General features: G+C 36.5%; 2 protein-coding genes across 4 annotated transcripts; one reads left to right on the top strand and one right to left on the bottom strand.

Annotated features, from left to right (window-relative positions):
- Window positions 1-691: 691 nt before the first annotated feature.
- LOC140861491 (uncharacterized) lies at window positions 692-2,206 on the bottom strand. Its single transcript, XM_073264512.1, has 2 exons — window positions 1,783-2,206; window positions 692-1,521 (listed from the first exon to the last, which is right to left on the bottom strand). Exons 1-2 carry the CDS (start codon window positions 2,204-2,206, stop codon window positions 692-694), a joined length of 1,254 nt encoding a protein of 417 aa, XP_073120613.1.
- A 5,209-nt stretch (window positions 2,207-7,415) lies between these two features.
- Window positions 7,416-12,530, top strand: LOC140864817 (hydroxyproline O-arabinosyltransferase 3-like). Of its 3 annotated transcripts, none has more exons than XM_073269202.1 (9): window positions 7,420-7,733; window positions 8,362-8,913; window positions 9,134-9,201; window positions 9,292-9,493; window positions 9,612-9,709; window positions 9,785-9,854; window positions 9,944-10,015; window positions 10,173-10,286; window positions 12,213-12,530. In XM_073269202.1, the coding sequence occupies exons 2-9, from the start codon at window positions 8,485-8,487 to the stop codon at window positions 12,273-12,275; spliced, it is 1,116 nt and encodes a 371-aa protein (XP_073125303.1). In that variant the 5' UTR covers window positions 7,420-7,733; window positions 8,362-8,484; the 3' UTR covers window positions 12,276-12,530. The 3 variants fall into 3 exon arrangements, with proteins under 3 accessions (XP_073125305.1, XP_073125303.1, XP_073125304.1); XM_073269203.1 differs by lacking the exon at window positions 7,420-7,733 and adding an exon at window positions 7,772-7,821; XM_073269204.1 differs by lacking the exon at window positions 10,173-10,286 and having other exon boundaries at window positions 7,416-7,733.
- Window positions 12,531-23,295: the final 10,765 nt, after the last annotated feature.

Consider the following 23,295-nt stretch of genomic DNA (forward strand, 5'->3'; position numbering starts at 1 on the left):
AGACATTCGGAGGGCTTGTTCATTCCCAGATGAAGTGTATTGTTTCACTCGCCATGATTGCTCTCCAATTTCGGCAGGAGCCACAGCTTCCGCTCCGTAAGCCAGGTTGAAAGGAGATTTTCCAGTTGAAGAGCGTGGAGTGGTTCGATATGCCCATAGAACACTTGGAAACTCATCTACCCACTTCCCTTTTGCATTGCCTAGACATGTTTTGTGATGTTGTAGAATGGTCCGGTTGGTGACCTCGGTTTTCCCATTGGCTTGAGGATTCCCGACAAAAGTGAAGAACTGCTTGATGGAATGTCCTTTGCACCAATCTTTTATTTTCACTCTAGAGAACTGAGTTCCATTGTCTGAAACCAAGGTTTGAGGAATGCCAAATCTGCATACTATATTCTTCCATAAAAAATTTATTACTTCTCTTTCAGATATTTTGGCCAATGGCTCAGCTTCGACCCATTTGGTGAAATAATCCACAGCAACTATCAGAAATTTTCTTTGTCCAATATCAGGAGGAAAAGGACTTACCAAATCCATTCCCCATTGAGCAAAGGATAAAGGACTTTCTAGGGGCTGCAAGATTGTAGCCGGCTATGTGATTTCCACATATTCCTTCATGAATTTCCCGGAGCACATAATTTCCTTTGGCGGGCGTTAGGCACTTTAGGTAAGGTGACGAGAAACATCTTTTTTATAGTTCTCCATCAATGATTGTTAACCAAGCAGCTCTCACTCTAAGTTTTCGAGCTTCGACTTGGTTAGAGGGTAGGTTACCCTGCCTCAAATAGTCGATTATTTCATCTTTCCAACTAGGTTCTTCGCTGTCAGCACAGAAGATTGTAACATCACTTCCATCAGTTTCTTCCTTGCCATATGTTAGCAATGTTATTTTCCTGTTATCAATGTTGGCCAAAGAGCTTGCTAACTTGGCCAGGCGGTCTGCTGACTCATTTTCCATTCTAGGTATCTGCTTCACATCGTAGTTGTCCAAACATGAGAGAAGCTCATTCACTTGAGTGAGGTACCCAAGCATTTTATCTTTCTTCGCTTCATACTTTCCATTAACTTGACTGACGATAAGTTGGGAGTCGCTGTGTATCGTCACTTTTTTTGCTCCTACCGATAGGGCCAATTTAATTCCCATGATGAAAGCTTCATATTCTACCTCATTATTCGTCACAGGGAATAGAAATTTGATGGCATATTGAAATTTATCTCCCTGTGGGCTCTCTACAACTATACCTGCACCGCTTACTGTAGAGGTTGATGACCCGTCGACATAAACCATCCATGTCGGGGTGGAGCTTTCTTCTTGAGTTACTGTCGTATCTACTAGAAAATCAGCCAGAATCTGTGCTTTAATCGCTGGACGCGGGCGATATTCAATTCCATATTGTCTCAATTTGATAGCCCACTTAACCATTCTTCCTGATGCTTTAGGACTCGAGATAATTTGTTTGAGAGGATGATTGGTGAGTACAATTATTAGATAAGACTGAAAGTAAGGACGTAGTTTTCTCGCTGCAGTTACCAAAGCCAGTGCCAGTTTATCAATCTTTGTATATCTTAATTATGCTTCTTGCAAAGTTCGGCTTATATAGTACACTGGTTTGTGCTCACGTCCTACTTCAGAAACCAATACTGCACTTACCGCCTCCGCAGATATTGATAGATAAATTAGCAGGGTGTCACCTTCCTTTGGTTTTACTAATAATGACGGAGAGGTCAGATGTCTTTTTAACTCGTCAAATGCTTGCTGACACTCTTCTCTCCATCAAAAACCTTTTCCACTCCTCAACAGTTTGAAGAATGGTAACCCCTTGTATACAGATCTTGAAATAAATTGGTTGAGGGTGGTCAAATGTCCTGTTAATTCCAGGATGCCTTTCACACTTTTCGGAGGATTCATGTTCAAAATTGTTTTAATCTTTTCAGGGTTGGCCTCTATTCCTCGTTCTGACACCATGTAACCAAGGAATTTTCCTCCTCGTACGCCAAAAGTGCATTTATCCAGATTAAGTTTCATCCTGTATTTTCTGAGTATACCGAAGCATTCCCCAAGATCTTTCAAGTGATTAGATGCTTGGGTACTTTTGACGAGCATGTCATCTATATAAACTTCCATGTTATGTCCGATCAAGTGTTCGAACATGGTATTTACCAGACGTTGATAGGTAGCTCCAGCATTCTTCAGCCCAAACGACATAACATCATAACAATAGATCCCCCTATTAGTGATGAAACTTGCTTTTTCCTGGTCTTCTGGTGCTAGACCGATCTGATTTTATCCTTGATATGCATCAAGAAAATTGAGCAGCTCGCATCCTGCTGTGGAATCGACTAACAAGTCAATTCGTGGAAGTGGAAACAGATCTTTGGGGCATGCTTTGTTGAGATCAGTGAAATCTATGCACAAAAGCCATTTTCCTCCGGGTTTTGGTACTAAGAAAACATTTGCAAGCCAATCTGGGTATGAAACTGGCCTGATGTATTTTGCCGCTAAGAGTTTTTCCACTTCAGTGGCTATATGTCGATTTTTTTCTGGGCCAAACACTCTTTTCTTTTGCTTCACCGGTCTTATTTTCGGATCAACACGGAGGTGATGGAGCGCATATTCATGAGGTATTCCGGGTAGAGGCTCATCACCCCAAGCAAACAAGTCCAAATTGCGACCGAGGTTTTTCAGCTTCTCTTCCAATTCAGGAGGTAATTCTGTCCCGATTTTCAGCGTCTTCTTGGGATCACTTGGAACGATTTCTATGTGCCTTAGAGTTTCGATTGCTGTTATTCTTTCTTTGCTCTCGGCTTCCTCATCCATCAAATGTATTCCATTTTCACGTAAAATTTTTCCAGGTTTCGTTGCTCTTTCCTTACTAGAAACTTGTCTTTTACGATTTCCTGATGAACTCCATAATGTCACCGCATGACATTCTCTGGCTAGACGATGGTCACCAATGGCTTCTTCTACTCCTCCTGGAGTCGGAAACTTCAGCTTTATATGATATGTCGATCCGATGGCTTGGAATATATTGAGACTTGGTCGTCCCAATATCACATTGTATGTCGATGAAGACTTTACTATAAGGAATTTCACCATCTTAGTAGACCATTTGGGGTAAGAACCCAAGGAAAGAGGAAGCGTTACTTCGCCCAAAGCTTCAACTATTTCTCCGAAAAATCCGACTAGTGGAGTGTTGAGTGGAGTTAACTGTGCATTACTAATACCGAATTTGACGAATGCATCATGAAAAATTATGTCGGCCGAACTTCCTGAATACACTAGAATTTTTTTTACCCAAAAATTGGAGATTGTGGCTGAGATGATTAAAGCATCATTATGGGCACCCCGAGAGTTCTCTAGATCTTTGTCGCTGAATGATAATCCATCTTGGATAGTTTCAATTTCATACATTGGCAAGGATGTGGGGCTAGACAAATTGTTGGTTCCTTTTGCTGCCCGCAGAAGGGCTTTTCTTGAATTGTTCGAGCCGCCACAAGCAGGCCCCCCAGTGATTACGTCGATTACTCCTCCAGTGGGAAAATTTTCATTAGCTCGTTCATGTTGTTTCCCAGTTTCATCATGCCGCTTTTGATAGTCACGTTTTGGTTGTTCATCCCGACGCCTATCATCTCGCATCTCATCACGGGACTTGTCCACAAAATTCCCCAAATGTCCGCGCTTTATGAGTTTTTCAATTTCTGCTCGCAAACTGAAACAATCCTCTGTAGTATGACCTTTATCTTTATGAAAATGATAGTACTTGTCTGAACGTTGGTCCTTTGGATTATTCTGCATTGGGCGAGGGGGACGCAACAATCCTTGTTTTTCAGCCACTACCAGTATATCGGTTAGATGTGCATTGAGGGGTATATTCTGGAGGTGGGGGCTCTGTGCTGTTCGCTTCTCGTCTCGCTTTCTAATATCTTGTTTATCTTCTTCTCTCTTTATTTTATTCAAGTAGTGTGGTTCTACAGACTCTTCAACCCGTATGTATTTCTCAGCTCTTTTCAGTAATTCCTCTAGGTTTTTGGGCGGCCTTCCCGCTATTGATTCCTTGAATTTCCGATGGCGCAAGTTTTGTTGCATTATTCCAGCTAACAAATCATGGTTCACGTGTAAGACTTCGTGCACTGCGTGAGTAAATCGCCGAACATAGTCCCTCAAACTTTCTCCTTCTTTTTGAATGATTGTGAACAAATACGCTGCTGTTTTCGGGTATTTCTTGTTAATTTAGAATTGCTGGATGAAGCAATCAGTAAGTTGCTCCAAATTGGCAATAGATCCAGAGGGTAACTTATTGAACCATGTGAGTGCTTTTTCTGATAATGTTGTTCGGAAAATTTTACAAATATGCAGCATATGCGATATCATACAAATTCGCTTTCGCGTAGAATTTGTCAATATGATCTTGGGGGTCACTCGTTCCATCGAACTCACGTAAGCTGGGGATTTTGACCCCTTTTGGTAATGCTTCAGATAAGATGTCATCAGTGAAGGGGCTTCGACGTGACGGCAAAATTGCTAACCAATTCTCTCCAGTTACATGTGTGCGAGATCCATCCTTCCGGGTTGGATTAGTGGTTTTGTTTTCGCCAGAGGTGTCATGAACTATGTGAACACTTGCTTCACCGTCTTTCTGAGTAGTATTTTTCTTGGTCCCCCCTTGATCTTTATCATTCACTTTAGACTTATCTTTATTTGGATCTTCGTTATTAGGGTCAAGAGATGATGAGCCTTCAGTCTGAGCATTTTTCTTGGTGCTTTTGCGCTTACGGGTTTCTAGGTACTGAGCAACTACATCTTTTGCTGCGAGTGCTGCTGTGTTTTCCATTAGTGTAGTCAAAGCTTCATGGGTGAGAGTAATGCTTGGTGGTGCGTTTCCATTGTTATTATTTACTTGAGATATTTTTGAAGTAATATGTGCCCTCAATGACGTAAAGAACAATTTTCCCACGGACGGCGCCAAGCTGATGTAGCCAAAAATTACTTGTATATGACACGTTGCTTCCGCAAAATCCGGAGTATCAACGAATCCTTGTATGCTCCCTGTCGAGATCTTCAGTGGGTTGTTCCTACGTCACAAAACAAAGTCAGAGGAGCCGGGAGGGTTCCCGGTGAAGGCACTCCGACGCTCAAGTTAGTTATTACTCAAGGAATAATAATCAAGAGTAGAGCCTTATAGTGCTAAAGAAAGTGTGTACCTTAATAATGAGTTGACTTGAGCTATTTATAGAGAGTCGGAGAGTTTCACGGGCTTGAACCTCTTATGGGCTTTTGTAAAATTCAGGGTCTGCTTGAATTTAATATATAATATTTAAATAAGCTTGGGCCTCAAAAATATTTGGAGTGGACCTTCCTGATTGGGCTCAGAGTCAGTTGAATTTTTAGGTGTAACCTATCATACATGAATAAAAATAGGGTACCCGATTGGGTATTTCGGGTAGCATTGTATTACTCGAACCCGATCCGACTAAATATATATCAGGTTCGGTTACTATCCGAACCAAATAAAAAACCGAACTACCCGATTTCTTCACCCGATCGGGTTCGGGTCGGGTCGGGAACCGGACTACCCGAACCATTGCCCACCATTTGGTTTTTACTACAATTTAAAATATTTTAATATCATGTTTTCCATGTTTTTTGTGGAGAGAGTCGTCATGAATATTTGATATATTGATTTTTTATAAATTGATATTATTATTATTATTATTATTATTATTATTATTATTATTATTATTATTATTATTATTATTATTATTATTATTACATATCATAATAAAAAATTAAAATATATATATATTTCAACATGCTATAAAAATAATTAAAATTTGTAATCAAAATTTATTCATCTAATACATTACAAAAAATTTTAAATTTTGAGAAATATTATTTATCTTTATTTTTTGATGAAAAAAATATTATATCATATTTTACATATGTTTTTTTATTTTTTTTAGTAACTGATATACTCAGTCAAGAAGTCAATTTGATAACAAAATATTGTCATAACATTATCTCAAATAGCATTGACATTTTTATAATATATTTTTTTATACTAATATTAAAATTTTAATATCTTTAATATATTATATCAATAATTTAATTTATTCAAACAATTTTAATAACTAATTCTAATAATTAATTATATAAAATAATACTCTCTGATCGGACAAGGGTAAATTACAAGTAGCATTTAAAAATATCTTTTTTAGCCAACCGCAATCTCAATCTCAACATATTGAATCAAATATCCAACAATTTTTTTTTTGTTTTTTTTAAGTTCCAACAAAATATTTTAACTAATTATATATTTTTTAAAATTTTAGAGTTTATTTTTAGTTTTTGTTTTCTTTAAAAGAAAACGGAGGAACTGAGACTAATGGTGAAACAGGTGATCACAATCACATGGTTTAGAAATTAAATTAGATTTTATTTTCATTTTTGGCAAAATTACATATACTACCTCGTGATATCCCGAGTTTGCGCAAATTTCATCGTTAAAAAAGTACTCTTAAAACTCCCCTGTGTTTGTTAATTTTGAGCTCACGCACTCCAACCTTGCTTTTAGTCAAGCTAAATTTTGTATTGTCGAAATTACCCCTTAAATTAAAAACTTGGTTCTTCTATTTTCATTTTCACTATGTTAGAACTGAGCAAGTTTTTGCCTCAACCTTCTCAAAAATCTCACATCCTCACATACATGATATCATCGGAACCATAGAGTGCATTCCTCACCGCTTTGTCAAAGGAATATTGCTCTTTGTGACTTGTGATAGGTAGGGTTTTGTGTATAATTGTCTCAATAAATTACTGTTTTTCATTTTTTTGTGTTTCGATTTAAAATTTTTCCCCTTCTTTGAGTTGGGAATGCTCTTAAATTAACATTTGGATTCATGATTTTCGAATTCAATCTAAGGTTTCTTTACAAAATTGTAAATGTGAAGCAGCCAAGTGAAGAAGAAGTCTTCTGTTTGAATAAAATACATTTTAGACATTTTAGACATAACATTCCTAAAAAAACTATGACAAATCGCAACCTTCCGAAATGTAGGTTGTTTTTTTAATCATTAGGGTAGTATATGCAATTTTCTCTTCATTTTTTTAATCATTTTTGACACGCAAGTAACACTTTTCACTTGCCAATTTTTGTGTGCAAACAATTGCATAAAATTTAATTAAAAAACTAATTTTAAAAAATAAAATATTCCAGACACGCCCAGCATAATGAAATCAACGATTTTTACTTTGCAAAATAATAATAATAATAATAATCACGATTTTCAATTTTGTTGAGTCAAAGGATAATCGCCATATATATTTTCGGAATAAAAAAATTTAAAAGACTTGAATATAGTAAATTGAATAAATCACAAAATTGCACTGATTCACGTCACGTCGATATCACGTCAGTATCCAGTGGCAGCACAGTCCCAGACGTCAATCTCGTAGGTTGTTTTTTTGGGTTCATTCTCATTACACCACAACATAAATCCTCTGGGTTTCGCTTTTCTTGCCACCCTTAATTTTGTTTTGAAACCCCCTTTTGGATCCAACTTCAGATTACAGTAATTATTTGTTAGCTCTTTCTTTTCTCATTTTTTTTTCTTTCTTTTGCTCATCTGTATTTGGGACCTTTTTCTTTGTTAAAGAAAGGTTTCCCCTTTCCTTTATTGGCCCGGATTTGAATTCACCCTTTACCATCTTATATCTGTGGAAATTTGGAGTAATGGTGAGTCTTTCATTCTTTGATATTTTATTGGGTTCTTTGGAATGATTTTCTGTAATGGTTTTATTTCTTTAATTTTGCACTCGAAATGGTTTGTTGAATTTATCAAATTGTACAATATGGTTTCTGGTGATTTTTTCTGCGATATTTTATCAGATATTTTTTGTTTATTTTATGTTCTGTCATCTTTTTTGGAGAGTTGAACTGCATTTTGGACGTGGGATTTTATTAATTTGTGGACTAATTGAATTTGAATTATTGTCGTTTTTGTGGAAGAGTAAATAATTTGCATGCCTTTCTCCAATTCTCCTAGTCTGGCAGGCTTTCATTTATTTTTCCATCAATTTCACGTTACAGTACTAGTCATAGCCCGATTTTATTATTGTAATTTTAATAAGTGGTCCCATCAAAATCCATTGACTTTGTTTTGCAGACCACAAAAATGGTGATAAATATGCTAGACAATTAAATTCCAGTTGAAATTTGTATTTCTTTAAATTGAAATTTGGTTTATTGAATGGTGTAAATCTTGTCTGTTTCTGACTTGTTAAGTTGAGTTGTATGTTCTTTTACATTTGGCTACTTAAGGCATTTTCCGTGTCAATCTTACTCATTCATGTGGCATTCGCAGGTAGCTTCTTCGCTTGCGAATCAAAATTCCATTGAACGTGTTGGAAAACAGAATGAGGCCCTGTTGAGGAATTTTTGTTAAACGATAGTATTTATTTCTTACTTTTCACTGATATCATATTTAATGATATCTGGAAGGAAAATTATGGGGCGAGAAGGACGTGTGTTCCTGGCATTCTTGTTTATTGGTGTTTTCCTTCTAACGTATAACTTTATTACAATGATTATACGCTACGGGAACATTTATCCTCAAAAATTGAATTACTCTGAGCGCCATAGTCTACTTCCTATTGATCCGGTGATTGAGATGCCGGAACATGCGAAAAAGCCCAAGAGGGAACTGGCACTTTTTCATATAGCCCTCACAGCGACTGATTCGCCGTACAGCAAATGGCAGAGTCGTGTTATGTACTATTGGTATATGAAGAATAAGGATTTACAGGGATCGGAGATGGGAAAGTTCACTCGCGTTCTTCATTCAGGAGCACCTGACAACCTGATGGATGAGATCCCTTCATTCGTGGTCGATCCACTTCCTCCAGGATTGGATAGGGTGAGAAGTTTTTCCATTGTCATTTACAACCTCCTGTTATGTTTTACACTGTTATTTTGCCTTTTTATATTTTGATATCTTATTCCTGTCGTGTATAATCGTACAGCATGTAAAAATCTTATTTGGAGAGTTTCATTGTTTGGTGTAGCATATTATTTATTACTTTAGCACGCTATGTGCAGTCTCGGTTCCATGAAATGATTTGAGATTCTGTTTCTAGGGTTATATTGTATTGAATAGACCATGGGCATTTGTGCAATGGCTAGACAAGGCAACAATTGAAGAAGAGTGAGTTTGCTTTCTTAAGTATGAGATAACTGGAAACTCAGTGTGGTGAGAACATGAAATAGATTTATTTCGGTTTTCCCGCTCCTGCAGTTATATATTGATGGCAGAACCTGATCACATATTCTTAAAGCCACTCCCCAACTTGGGAGGGGAAGGACTTCCAGCTGCATTCCCGTTTTTCTACATCGAACCTGTCAAAAATACAAACCTCATAAGAAAATATTTCCCCGAGGAGATGGGTCCGGTGGAAAAAGTTGATCCTATTGGAAATTCTCCAGTTATAATTAAAAAGGTGAACCTATTGATATCCCTGAACGTAATGAGAGAAGCATGATTGCATCTGTTCGACATAATGATGCCTCGTGATTTTTTTAATGTCAGTGTCATTAATTTATTTCCTATAACACCAGGAATTGCTGGAAAAAATCGCACCTACGTGGATGAACGTCTCTTTGAAAATGAAAAATGATCCAGAGACGGATAAAGAATTCGGATGGGTGCTTGAAATGTAAGCTGATCTATGGCTTTGGCATATAGACTTAGCTTTGTTTCTAATGTTCTTGTTGTTCGATGTCAAACAAAGGTATGGATATGCTGTGGCCTCTGCTCTTCATGGCGTGCAGCATATTCTCCGGAAAGACTTTATGTTGCAGGTATTATTTCGAAACTGTACTAAACAAGCTAAGATGCTGATTTCTTTGTTATTGTTCAACTTAAAGTAAATTGCATGTTAATGTTTCAGCCTCCGTGGGACTTGGAAACTCGAAATAAATTTATTCTTCATTACACCTATGGCTGTGACTATGACATGAAGGTAAAAGCATTTGTGTCTTACCTTTCATCTTGTAAATAGATATTAGTAAGTTCTGAAATGTTTGTAACAGTTGTCAATTGTCCCATTATCGACTCCCGACTAGGACTTGAACTTCTCTGCGACATATATATTATGCATGATGTGGTTAGTGTCTCAGGGTAAACTAACTTATGGCAAAATTGGAGAGTGGCGGTTTGACAAGAGATCATACACCGATGGCCCTCCACCTCGAAACCTATCCATGCCACCTCCAGGTGTTCCTGAAAGTGTGGTGAGTATGAACAATTTTCATGTTGGGTTATGGCATCTGTATAATATATGTTTTCCTACCTCATTTCTGCATGAGGTACCCTAATCTTATATTGGATTTTGTAATAAAAGACATCAAATTAAATTGGTCTTTTCTTATCATGCATATGGGTGTAAACAAATTGATTAATCGAGGTTCCATAGGTTTAGAGTCTCATTTTTATGCTCTTGAATATTTTAATCGAATCTGAGTTCAGTTGCTTATTAAGTAAGCTAGCTGTATGAATGATCTAATTCAAAATCGAGTGCAAATTAATCATTCTACGCTAGAATTTGAAGAAAGAGTTGGATTAGTCTGATAATAATAAATGAAAATATAAAACCCAGATTTAACTCTTTACAAGACCTCTTGCTCTCCCCTAGCAATGCTAGTAACAAAATGATGTAAGAACCCTTACCCTCTCTTTCTTTTATTCCCCTCTGGCCCACATCTAGATTCTTCTAAGGCAATAAGACTCTTGTCCTAGGTTCATTATATTTGGGCCCACAAAATATTGGAATCCATAACAGGTTCATGGTGACCATAGGAACCAAAACATACGAGTACCCACGGATTTGATGCCAATATTACAATAAGGGAATTCATAATGAAACTGCTGAATCTTGATATACTTATCGTTATTGAATCTTAGGGTAAGAAAATCAAGACATTTGCCCTATTTAAATTTGTGCGTTAGAATTGCAACGTAGCTTTGTGAACTGCTAATTCAACCGTATATGAAGATACAGCTCAAAAGAATGCAAGGAATGAGCGTGGAGTGCTAATGTATCCGAAACAAATGCCATTATGTGTAAAACACTTGTTGCAAAATGATTAGCGGCAGAAAAACATGATTAGTAGACAAAGGTAGTGTTTGAGAGAGCTTCTTAGAACACTACCACTATCAAATTCTGCTGCTTATGACCCCTGACTGGATCGATTCAATGGCAGGCTTTCTTTCTTTTCTAATCTGAAATATAAATTGGTTAGAGAGTGAGCTGCCAATTCAATTCTCTTGAACTTCAGCTCCTCGTAAGTTCGATATGTTCTCAGGGTTAACATTGATTCGTCCCGGAAAGGTTAATACTCTATCGATGTGCATCCGAAAGCATGGACTTGTCCTCACCGACATGTATCCGAGTGTACATGTCTAAAGACCAACCGTTGTCCGTACCTCAGGGGTTCTAGGATGTTGTGTTAAAGATAGGTGATTGAACCTAACTCACTCCAAAAACTACCTAGTTCAATTGGATTGTCCAAGTCCATATATGCAACTCTAGGAATTTTATCGGTCAGATTTGGGACAACTAGCACACCAACGCACCTTACACACCCAACAATGAACATTTGGAGCCGACCAATTTGAGACAACTAACACACCAACACACCCCCCAAACCCAAAAATGAACATTTGGAGGGTGAAGTTTAGAAGACAACGGGTGACCTAATTATGGGCAATTCAAAACATAACGGTGAAACCTGTCTCTGATATCATGTTAAGAAGGTGAACATAGACCTAACTCATCCCTAAATTTAGCTCACGGGTGAGGATTGTTCAAGTTTATATATGAAACTCTAGGAATTTTATCCTATCAATGTGAGAGAACTAACACATCAACATGTTGCATCGTGAAAGTATGTATAAAACAAAAATTTAACACAAACCAGCAATCTATTGGAAAATTTGTTTTATATGAATGCATATTGAGAATAACAGATATCAAACATTAATTCTCATTAAGTGAATTTTGAGGCATTGAAGAATTCAATTTTGTGTATTTCTGGCTTTTATGCTAGAAATTTACGACCTCATGCACGGTCCGAATTCCATTTTAATCGGTAACATAGGAAAACCATTATTCGTGATTCTGTGTGTTATAATCTAATCCTTCTATATAATATTTGCAGATCACGCTGGTAAAGATGGTCAATGAAGCCTCTGCTAATATTCCGAATTGGGACACTACTTGAAAGCAAACCTTGGGGACTAACTTCGGCAAAACAAAATCGTAAGTTTAGCATGATACAAGACTTTTCGCTGTTACAGATCGTATAGTGCTTATCGAGGAAGGACTTTTGGGGCTTCAAATTTTAGATGAATACTTGTATACAAGTGAGTGAATATTTGAAAAACTAGTAGCTAGGAGAAAAATGCAACTCCTGAGGGATTTGCGTTTTCATTTGTACTTGAACCATGATATGGTAATAAATATCAATGTTCTTAGATGTTTTGCTCGAGCTGTCTCGATCACCAAAAATGGTTACTACTGAATACGTTCTTCTTTGTGTAAAATTGTCAAGCGCACGTAGAAAATGTTAAGTGCCTTAGGATATAAAAAATATACACATTTAAACTAGGTATAAGCAATGGAGTGGGTGTTTGTAAGAAAAAAATGACATAAAAGGTAATTTCATTTCATCAGTCGTTTAGGGTTCGAGATACCCCTCACAAGATTAACCGGTTTAAGACGGTCTCATAGGATATTTTGTGTAAGCCGGATGGGTGCCAAACTGATAGGGTACCAATATGAAATTGTTAGTTAGTCATTGGGGGTTGGATTTGATTTCATTTTCTCAGCAAATTGCATTATTTTAAGATATAATTATTGTCTTTATTAATTTTATTTTTCAAAAAATTGTTTCCTACTATATTGTATTTTGCTCAATGTAATACAATACGTGATATAATATTGTTAATTTAATTTATTCTTTCACGACATTTATGGGGAAAATATTCTTTTAAAAAATAATAACGAAATATATACAAATTTTTCTGGCCTGATTTTCAAGAAATGTATATTTACACGCGCTCACACACACATGCAAAATAGAAGCAGAATTATCCAGAATGCATAAAAGGCTATTGTAATAAAATAATAATAATAATAATAATAATAATAATAATAAACATGCGATTAATAATAATAATAATAATAATAATAAACATGCGATTAATAATAATAATAATAATAATAATAATAATAATACACATGCGAATGCTTTTAGGTGGTAACTTTGTTGTGAGACTAGTTGTTGATTGTGCATAATTTAATTTGGCTATGTGGGCACATGGTGAGAGGGTTGTTCCATCATAAAACCAACACTAACAATGGAGTAAAATTCATTTTAGTATACGAACTATTTATAAAATGTCAAATTTGTACATAATGTAGTAGTCCAGTTCCATTTTACAAGATTAAGTGACTTAAACGTGATTAAAGAATTGATTAAGGGACTAAATTGCAAAATGTACTCCGACAGAATCGGACCGTCCCTTCTAGGATCGGAGCGTCCGATGGTTAGGCCATGCATTTCTGAGGTGTCAAATTGAGTTCGACAAGTGGCAAGGATCGGAGCGTCCGATCTAGCGATCGGACCATCCGATGAGGTGTCAAGTTGAAGCTGACACGTGGAGGAGATCGGAGCGTTCGATCATGGTATCGGAGCGTCCGATCAGTTGTCGAGACAGGAGTTAACAGGATGGTGACACGTGGCGGATCATGCAGATCGGACTATCCGATCTGATGCCTATAAATAGGGGACGAAATGACCATTTTTGAGATCATTCCATGCCTCTCCTCTCCCGTAATTACTCTATTTTAAGGGCTTCGGGACACTTTATTTAAGTGTTGGCGTAGGTAGTAGTATTTTTATAGTTAGCAGATAGTGTTCGTAGTAGTGGCCAAGCAGCGGAGCTTTGGCGAGGTGTCCAAGGGTCGTAGCAGGGCTTTGCCCAAGCTCTGGGACATTCGACATCAGCGGGCTAACGACGGACGAATGTATAACTCTAGCTCCTTATAATAAATAGGGAGTATGCTATATTTTAATTAAGGCTTTTAGATCATTATAGATGATGCATTGTTATTATATTTAATTGTAGTGTTGCATGGTAGGCTTGAAACCTAGATGGATGCTTCTAGAAATTGTCTTAGAAAGGTACGTAAGTACTGACTGAGATTGCCAGCGGGTATGCATGCTTATGTGTTGCATTTATGTGCCATGATTATAATTGATGCATGATCCATGGTTTACTGCTTTCAAATATTATGATGTATGTGTATTTCATATTGAGCATGTGTCTCCTTCGAGATAAGTTATGCTTCCGATGGTGCTCAGCACTTGTAAGGACGTTTTGAGCACTAAGAGTCACTCGACCGATGAGTCGTTCCGTCTCTAGTGTTCCAGGGGGACATTCTTGGTCCACGTCCAGTTAAGAGTGAGTGGTTGGGTCCAGTGGTTTGATTCCCCGAGGCTACAGCTCATGTCTTAGGCACCAGTCTGAGCAGATTCTGATCTGTCTACCCAGATATTATTTCCCGATCATTTCATTGCATGAATCATATGTGTACGTTTACCCGTACTAGCGTACTGAGCGTTTTATGCTCACAGACAGTTGTTTTCTGTTTGTCTGCACACCCCATTCGATGGGGCAGTTGCAGGTAGTTTTCCTAGAGATCTGGAGATTGGGTGGTGACCAAGGCAGGATTGTAGGGTTAACTACTAGGTTTTACCATGCTGGTATTTTAGTTATTTTAGTTTCCGTAGTTTATCTCTAATTATAATTGATTATTGTTTAATTGCATGCCTAAGTTTTTTATTAGTACGTGATCACGGTGCGGGTCACTACATTTATGGTATCAGAGCATGCAATATGATTCTTTGGGACTTAATATTGACATTTGGGTTATCCTTGTAGATTACAAGTCGTATTCATTGACAATAGCAGTATCAGGAATTGGAATAGCAGGATACCTAGGCTTTTCCAAGATCGTCATTTCCAAGGTGGGCATCAGAGTTTCGTATTATGTGGATTCTAGCAGGGTGGAGCTAGAAGAGAAGATCCAGTTTTGAACTCCAGACACTTCTCAAGGTTGAATGAAATGTGTGACATGTAGTCATCCATTTAGCTTCGACCAAGGAAACCACCGCTGCAGATTCTCCACTAGTAGTTGGAGAGATTGTTAGAAGATCCTGCCGGAGAATGGACCATTTAATTGGTAGTTTCCGGTAGTGAGATTAAATATTTTAGATCTTGCGAGGAGAAAGTCTGCTGACCTGCCTGCATCGATACTTTCGTGTGTGGCATATGGGAAACTTCACGTTCAAGATCAGTAGACGGAATGAAAGAATTCCACAAGGATTTAAATAATGTATTAAATTTTGTTATAAAAAGTATTTCAGTTGTAAGCATTTGATCAGATGTATTAAATATTTCAGATATTTTATGTACTAGTTATTGTTGTATTGTGCATCTTTTCAGTGTAATATTTTGGATAAGCTGTTTATTACAAGAGATTGTAATAAAGATTGTATAGAACCTGGGTTAGTGGTTCAAGTATTGTAATTGTAATCTTTGGGATTATCTTGATTATATTGAATAAATGATCAGACATTTGTTTAAAACATGTGTATAATTAGGATTGAATTATGCATGTTTTCAGTTGAATAGTTCTAGATGTATTTCCTAGAATAGTTTATCGAGACATAGTGTTTGCCAAGCATGATGTGTTCTCATCAGGGGCACAGTAATGAATTATATCAAGTGATGTGGACTGTGTGGATATGTGACTAGATGGAGAAAAAATGCGACCCCATGCTTGTATTACTCTGGGAGCCTTTCGTGCTTTAGAGGATGTCTGGGATCTTTACTTGCTTCAGATGGTTATTCAAGGGGAGTCTACCTCAGTCTGATGTATTGAAACAGTCACAGTAGGGGTGTAGATATTCGATATTTGAAATATCTCGTGAATATTTAATTGATACTGAGATTTAGTATCCAATGAAATTAGTTATCGTCTGACTTCGTCAGAGATATAGATTAAGGATTTTCCGCTGTTAGAATTAGTCTTGCAAGGAATTTTCCTTGACGAGTGATCGTTCTGAGAAGATAAGGTTTTGATCTGATAATGTGGTATTACTAGACAAATATATCTAGTAACTGGAAGGATTTCTACCAGTAGTTATTCAGAGTATCGTCTGAATTTATCAGAAATACAGTGTGGCATTCCTTTGAGACAAGGAAGATTCAGGTTATCAGACTTGGGAAAATCTGCTTTAGTCTTTGTTTGTTTTAGTATCATCTTGTACAGACATAAACAGTGGTAGTAAGTTTGGATTGGTAGGGGTTTGATGCCAATAAATACCCTTAATTATCGTCTGACACTGTGAGAGATAAGAATAGTGAAACTCGTGGGAATTTTGTTATTCCAAGTATTTTGGGTTTAGATAGTGTAACACCCGGTATTTTTAATTACGTAAATCCGCCTGCATAATTAGGATATTTAATTATTTAAATTTATGATTTATGGGTTAAATAATTATGTGAATTATTTATGCATGATTTAATTTATTTTTAAGCATTTAACCCATAATTAGTGATTTTTATGATTTTTAGTATTTTTATTATTTGATCGCATAGACGGGACCGTGGACAGACGAGATGACAACTTTTTAGCCAAATTATTTTATGAGCCTTTTTAGAGCCTTAAAATATTATTTTGAGTCCTATTATCTCAAAATTTTAAGTATTTAATTTTATTTAATTTTAGGAGTCCATTTTTATTCAAATTAAGCCAAAATATTGACTTTTTATTATCTTTAAAATTCCCTAAAATTATTATTTCGAGATTTTATAATATTTATGTTAGTATTATTATTTTTAAAGTTGGGATTATTTTAATTATGTTATTATCTTCCTATTTTAATTATTAAACCCTTATCTACCTAAAATAATCCCCAAACCCTACGCCATTCTCCTAGCATCAGCCGCCTACCTCCCCTCCATTCTCCATATTCTTCATCAGATAGCATTCTCCAAGGACTCCATAGCCTCAATTCGTGTGGTTTTCAAGCCGAGTCATCATTCCGTCGTCCCGGAACCGTCCCACGTTCGTGCTTCTCGTCATCTACGGTGAAAGGCATGATTCCTTCTTAAAATTTTCGTACCATCTCAGTTAGTTTACGTGTGTGTAGTGTTATGCATCAAAATTTTAAAGATTTTCAGAAAACGATAATGGTATTGTAGGTATGTGCTTTGTTCCTTGTTCCTCTTGTTCATGACCACGTTTTTGGGGTTAACTATGGATGGTAGGTCTGTTGGTCAAGGTCCTAGGAGGGTGGGGGACGGCCTGGACTCGAGTGGCTCGAATGGCTCGAGCCAAACGAGCCCAGGGAAGCCAATATAGCAGCTCGGCCGAGACAGGTGCAGGTTTAGGGTTGGCAGGAAGGAGGCTCGGCCTTGGCGGTTCAGGGTGCATGGGGGTTCGGGCCTGACTGGGTTTGGTCCGCCCGGACGTGGGCTACGTCCGGGCGGCGGCGCTCCGGCCAGGGGCGGCCGGAGCCGGCCGGCAGCAGGCCAAGAGGGCCTGCTGCTCACGGCCGAGAGACTATGGGAGAGGGGGGATCGGGTTGGGCTAGGTTGGGGGTCTGGGTCGGGTCTGGGTGGTCCGGGTCGGGTTGGTTAGGTAGTGGGTCGGGTTAGTGAGTCCGGGTCCGAGTTTGGTGGGCCGGGCTCGAGTATTTTATTTTTAAAGTATTTTACGAAATTATGTGTTTTTGAGTCAAATAAATTGAAATAAAATTATTTGGACTCCCAAATAATTTTATTTGAAATTTTAAAATTTTAATTAAGTTAGTCCATTAATTTTATGGGTTTTTGAGCCCATAAAAGTTATTGGGCCAGTCTATGGGTTTTTGGGCCCATTGGGCCAGTTTAAGTTGTTATTGGGCTTAGTGTATTTTAATGGGCTTTATTAATTTAATTGGGCTTAGAATAATTATTTGGGCTTAAAGTTTAAGATATTGGGCTTAAGTATGTTAATGGACCAGATTTAAGTTAATGGGCTTGTGTGTAGGGCCAGCAGTCCAGGACCATCCATGAGAAAATTTGCATGTGTCCTGATTATATATTTAATTATTTTTATGCATTCAAGTTATTTTAATATTTATATGTTAATAAGAAATTAAATTAAATATATATGATGGACACACATTTTATTCAAGTACATGCATTCATGAAATAATATTTTATGCATAATTTAATGTTTAAGTTGAGCAATAAAAATATTTTATGTTGGAAGTTGAAGTAGTGTGACAATTTAAGGGGGATTCGTCCCCATATGATTGAAGGGCAGTTTACTGCCAATTTAAGAGGTGATTCGTCACCGGCCACGTACGTAGGTTTCCACGCTGATCAGTATTTAATGTATGATTTAAGGTTACACTACGGATACAACCATGCTATGTTAGAAAATAAATTGCTCAATAATGTTATGTATTATGTTATGTAATATGTTTATTTAAGTAAGTTATGTTATGTAATTTTTAAGCATGCTCATTCATGTATATGTATGTATTAGTATTAAATTGGTTTAAATTATTTTAAACCCTTGTTATGTTAGCATGTTGGGCCTCTAGGCTCACTACACTGGTATGGTGCAGGTGAGTACGTTGAGGATGACATTGTACCCACCGGAGGCGAGGACGTATGAGCATGCATGCAGTGGCCCCGTGACCGTGAAATATTCTGAGTCGCTATGCATGTTATTGTTTTTGTCAGCATGATACATTTTTATTATTTTCAGTGATTGAGGGTCTAGAATATTTATTTAATATTTTCAGTGCATGCAAACTTTTATTTACTTATGCAGTATATTTTTAATTTATGTTTGACTCAGATATTTATTATATTTTTAAGAATGCATTTTTATTTAAGTATTTATTTGTTTATTCATTTTAAATATTTTTATTCTGTGCATATATGTATGGGCATATATGTACATATTTTATTTAGTAAGTATAAAAAAAAAAAAAATTTCCGCATATTTATTTATTATAGAGTTAGGGTCGTTTCAGATAGTTCTCGTTGAACAGAATCACAGAAATTATAGTTGTTGATCAACAGTATGAGATTCTGATGAATTGAGAATTTGTGAATAATAGATTTAACTGATTGATCCTTTTGAGCTAAGTATGAGCTATGATAGATGAAGGATAATGGATGCGATTGCTAAGTCTAATCAGTATTGATTGAGATATATTCAGAATCTCTTAGTGTTTGGGAATTTTCAAGAATGTGTTAGTTCATCTTTTGGATTTTCTTCTGTTAAGAGGGAATAATAAGATGTAACATTTGTGATTTTGGAGAACCCGGTAAACCATGTTTTGAATTATCTGTGGAAGATATGGATGTTGTAACCCAGTATTGGGGGAGATGATTGTTCTTTTGTAGAAAATACGATGGACATTGCTTGGTGATTAGAAACTATTAACTCAGTTTTCAGGTACTGAACTGAGAAATTGTTAATCGTTGGGGAAAAACTGATAGGATGAGTACAATACTTTGATATTCAGTCCTCAGAAATGTTTCTGCAGTATTTCTGGGATTTCATTGTCAGAATTTGATCTAGCAAGTGTTTGAATTTAATGGGTACCAACAGGATAGAATCAAGTGTTTAGACATGGAAAAAAGACAGCAGTTGAGATCTAAATTTACCAGGTCTAGCGAGATTGTTGTCACTGATTTTTCGGGATATTTATTGGATGCGTTAGACCATTGATGTATATAGGATTGAATCATGGGTTTGATAGATTGTTTTGATTTGAGTACTTCGCAAGGGAGGGATGAAACAGTTTTATTCATCTAGTAGCACAAGTCAGAATTAAGCAAGAAATTATTATTATCCGTGACAAGATAATCAGTATTATTGTTTTGAGCATTATCTCAAGTTATGAGATAGATGTCAATATTCGACCCAGATTATTAGTACCAAAAATTTTACTAATCGACTTTTGAGTCAACATAATAAATATTGATATTTCTAAGAAGAGAACCTAAAGGGTTCAGGAAATCAAAAATTGCGGACAAAGATTTGTCACATGTGTTATGACAAAGTTTTAATCATTAGTATGAGAATTAGTTTGGTGTACAAAGACTTGTGTATCAGTATGTTTTTTGATATTGGATGTGTCAACAGATTTAGACTGAACATAGACAACTTGGAAGTTTGTATCATAGTTATCGATTCCTGAGTGAAAATGAGAATTATCACGATGGACTTTGTGACCCATTTTTTGGTATTCTCGAGGAATTACGATACTATCAGGGTTGTGATGTATCGAATCACCAAGATAGAACATTTCATTTCGTGTAATAAAGATTCACTTTTGATAGTAGTGATTGATTACACATTCAGAAAATTGTAAATTTTCATTGCATATCAGTAAGCATTGTCAGGGAAAGAGATTTCAGATTTGTTTCCAGATTCTGGGGGAGTTTCAAGTATGACTCAAGGAATATTCTCAATGTGAGTACAACCTATCATTCGGAGAATGATGAACAGTCAGAATATAATATCTGTATTTTGAGAATATATTATGAGCTTACACTATGGATTTTGGCCAGCTTGGAAAAATCAGGTTTCAGTGATTGAGTTTTTATGCAACAACAGTTATCACAGCAGTAATGGTATGACACCATTTGAGAAGTTGTACGGAAAATGATGTCGTATTTCATTGTTTTGAGAAGAGACTTGGGAAACAACAGATTGAGAAACCAAGAGTTAAGTCAACAGGGTGTTGATATAGTTGAATTATTAGGAAATATATATCTCTAGAGTTTCTTAGTCTAATTGAGATATTGGACAATAAATGAGATATATTACAGACTAACATTGCCGTTATATGGATCCAGTATCCACGATGTGTTCTATGTATCACTGTTATGATGATTTGTGGTAAATGAGTCTTACATCTTGCAATCATTCAAGGTACATTGTATACATATTCGACATGTGTGGAGAGAACATATTTATTACTGAATCATAATAAAAAGTATTGAGGAATAAGAATTTCTTTGGTCCAATTTTAATATTGAGACACTACTGACGATTATTTGGATTACAGTGAGATCTTGTAAAATGATATGAGAGAATAAAAACATGTTGTTCTTATTCAAGTTCATTCGGTACTTAAGATAAGATTTTGTGTAACAAGGTGATTCCTCTTGTTTTAGCTCAGTGGCAGCACCGAAGCACAAAGGAAGTCACTCGGGAATTTGAGAGTCGCATGCATTCAGATTACTTGGAATTTTTATAATTGTTTGGTATTTAAGTTGTATCTTGTAAAATGATCTGAAGTTATAAACGGATTGCTATTTCAAGTTATGTCAGTACTTAAGATGAAATTTTGAGGACAAAATATCTTAAGTAGGGGGAGAATGTAGTAGTCCGGTTCCATTTTACAAGATTAAGGGACTTAAATGTGATTAAAGAATTGATTAAGGGACTAAATTTCAAAATGTACTCGAACAGGACAGGACCGGACCGTCTAGGATCGGAGCGTCCAATGGTTAGGCCATGCATTTATGAGGTGTCAAATTGAGTTCGACACGTGGCAAGGGTCGGAGCGTCCGATCTAGAGATCGGAGCGTCCAATCATGGGATCAGAGCATCCTATCAGTTGTCGAGACAGGTGTTAATAGGATGGTGACACGTTTCGGATCATGCGAATCGGACTGTCCGATCCAGGGAACAGAGCGTCCGATCTGATGCCTATAAATAGGGGACGAAATGGCCATTTTTGAGATCATTCCAAGCCTCTCCTCTCCCATAACGGCTCTATTTTAAGGGCTTCTGGACTCTTTATTTAAGAGTTGGAGTAAGTAATAGTATTTTTATAGTTAGCGGACAGTGTCCGTAGTAGTGGCCAAGAAGCGGAGCTTTGGCGAGGTGTCCAGAGGTCGTAGCAGGGCTGCGCCCAAGCTCTGGAGAATTCGACATCAGTAGGCTGACGATGGACGAAGGTATACCTCTAGTTGCTTATAGTGAATAGGGAGTATGTTATAGTTTAATTAAGGCTTTTAGAGCATGATAGATGATGCATGGTTATTATATTTAATTGTACTGTTGCATGGTAGGCTTGGAACCTAGATGGATTCTTCTAAGAACTGCCTTAGAAAGGTACGTAAGTACTGACTGAGATTGCCAGCGGGTATGCATGCTTATGTGTTGCATTTATGTGCCATGATTATAATGGATGCATGATCCATGTTTTACTGCCTTGAAATATTATGCTGCATGTGCATTTCATATTGAACATGTATCTCCTTCGAGATAAGTTATACTTTCGAGGGTGCTCATCCCTTGTTAGGATGTTTTGGGCACTGAGAGTCACTCGACCGACGGGTCTTTCCGTCTCTAGTATTCCAAGGGGACATTCTTGGTCCACGTCCAGTTAGGAGTGAGTGGTTGGGTCTAGTAGTTTGATTCCTCGAGGCTACAGCTCATGTCCTAGGCGCTAGTCTGAGCAGATTCCGATCTGTCTACCCAGATATTATTTTCCGGTCATTTTATTGCATGCATCATATACGTATGTTTATCCGTACTAGCGTACGGAACGTTTTATGCTCACGTCCAGTTGTTTTTTGTTTGTCTGGACACCCCATTCGACGGTGCAGTTGCAGGTAGTTTTTCTAGAGATCTGAAGATTGGGTGGTGACCAAGACAGGATTGCAGGGTTAACTAATAGGTTTTACCATGCTGGTATTTTAGTTATTTTAGTTTTCGTAGTTTATCCCTGATTATAATTGATTATTGTTTAATTGCATGTCTAAGTTCTGATTAGTTGGTGATCACGGTTCGGGTCACTACACATAAACTATTGAAAATGTCTTAATTAATACATTATCCAATTAACAAGTCAATGTTTTCATTTGATAAAATTGCTTCTAAGTCCAATTATTCTTAATACATTCAACCAAAATACATATATTATTTTTCATAGTAATTTTTTATTGATTAAAATTGTAAAAATAAATTTATATTGTTTTAAAATTATAAGAAATAAGTATTTTATTATTTTTATATTTTAATCATTAATAAATAATTTATTCAAATATAATATATTTTTAAAATATAATAATATATATGATAAAATAATATTTTTCTGTATACATTAAATCATAATCCTTGATTTAGAAAAAAATTATATAAAC

This window comes from Henckelia pumila, chromosome 4 (assembly GCF_033568475.1).
Source record: "Henckelia pumila isolate YLH828 chromosome 4, ASM3356847v2, whole genome shotgun sequence".
Classification (NCBI taxonomy): Eukaryota; Viridiplantae; Streptophyta; class Magnoliopsida; order Lamiales; family Gesneriaceae; genus Henckelia; species Henckelia pumila.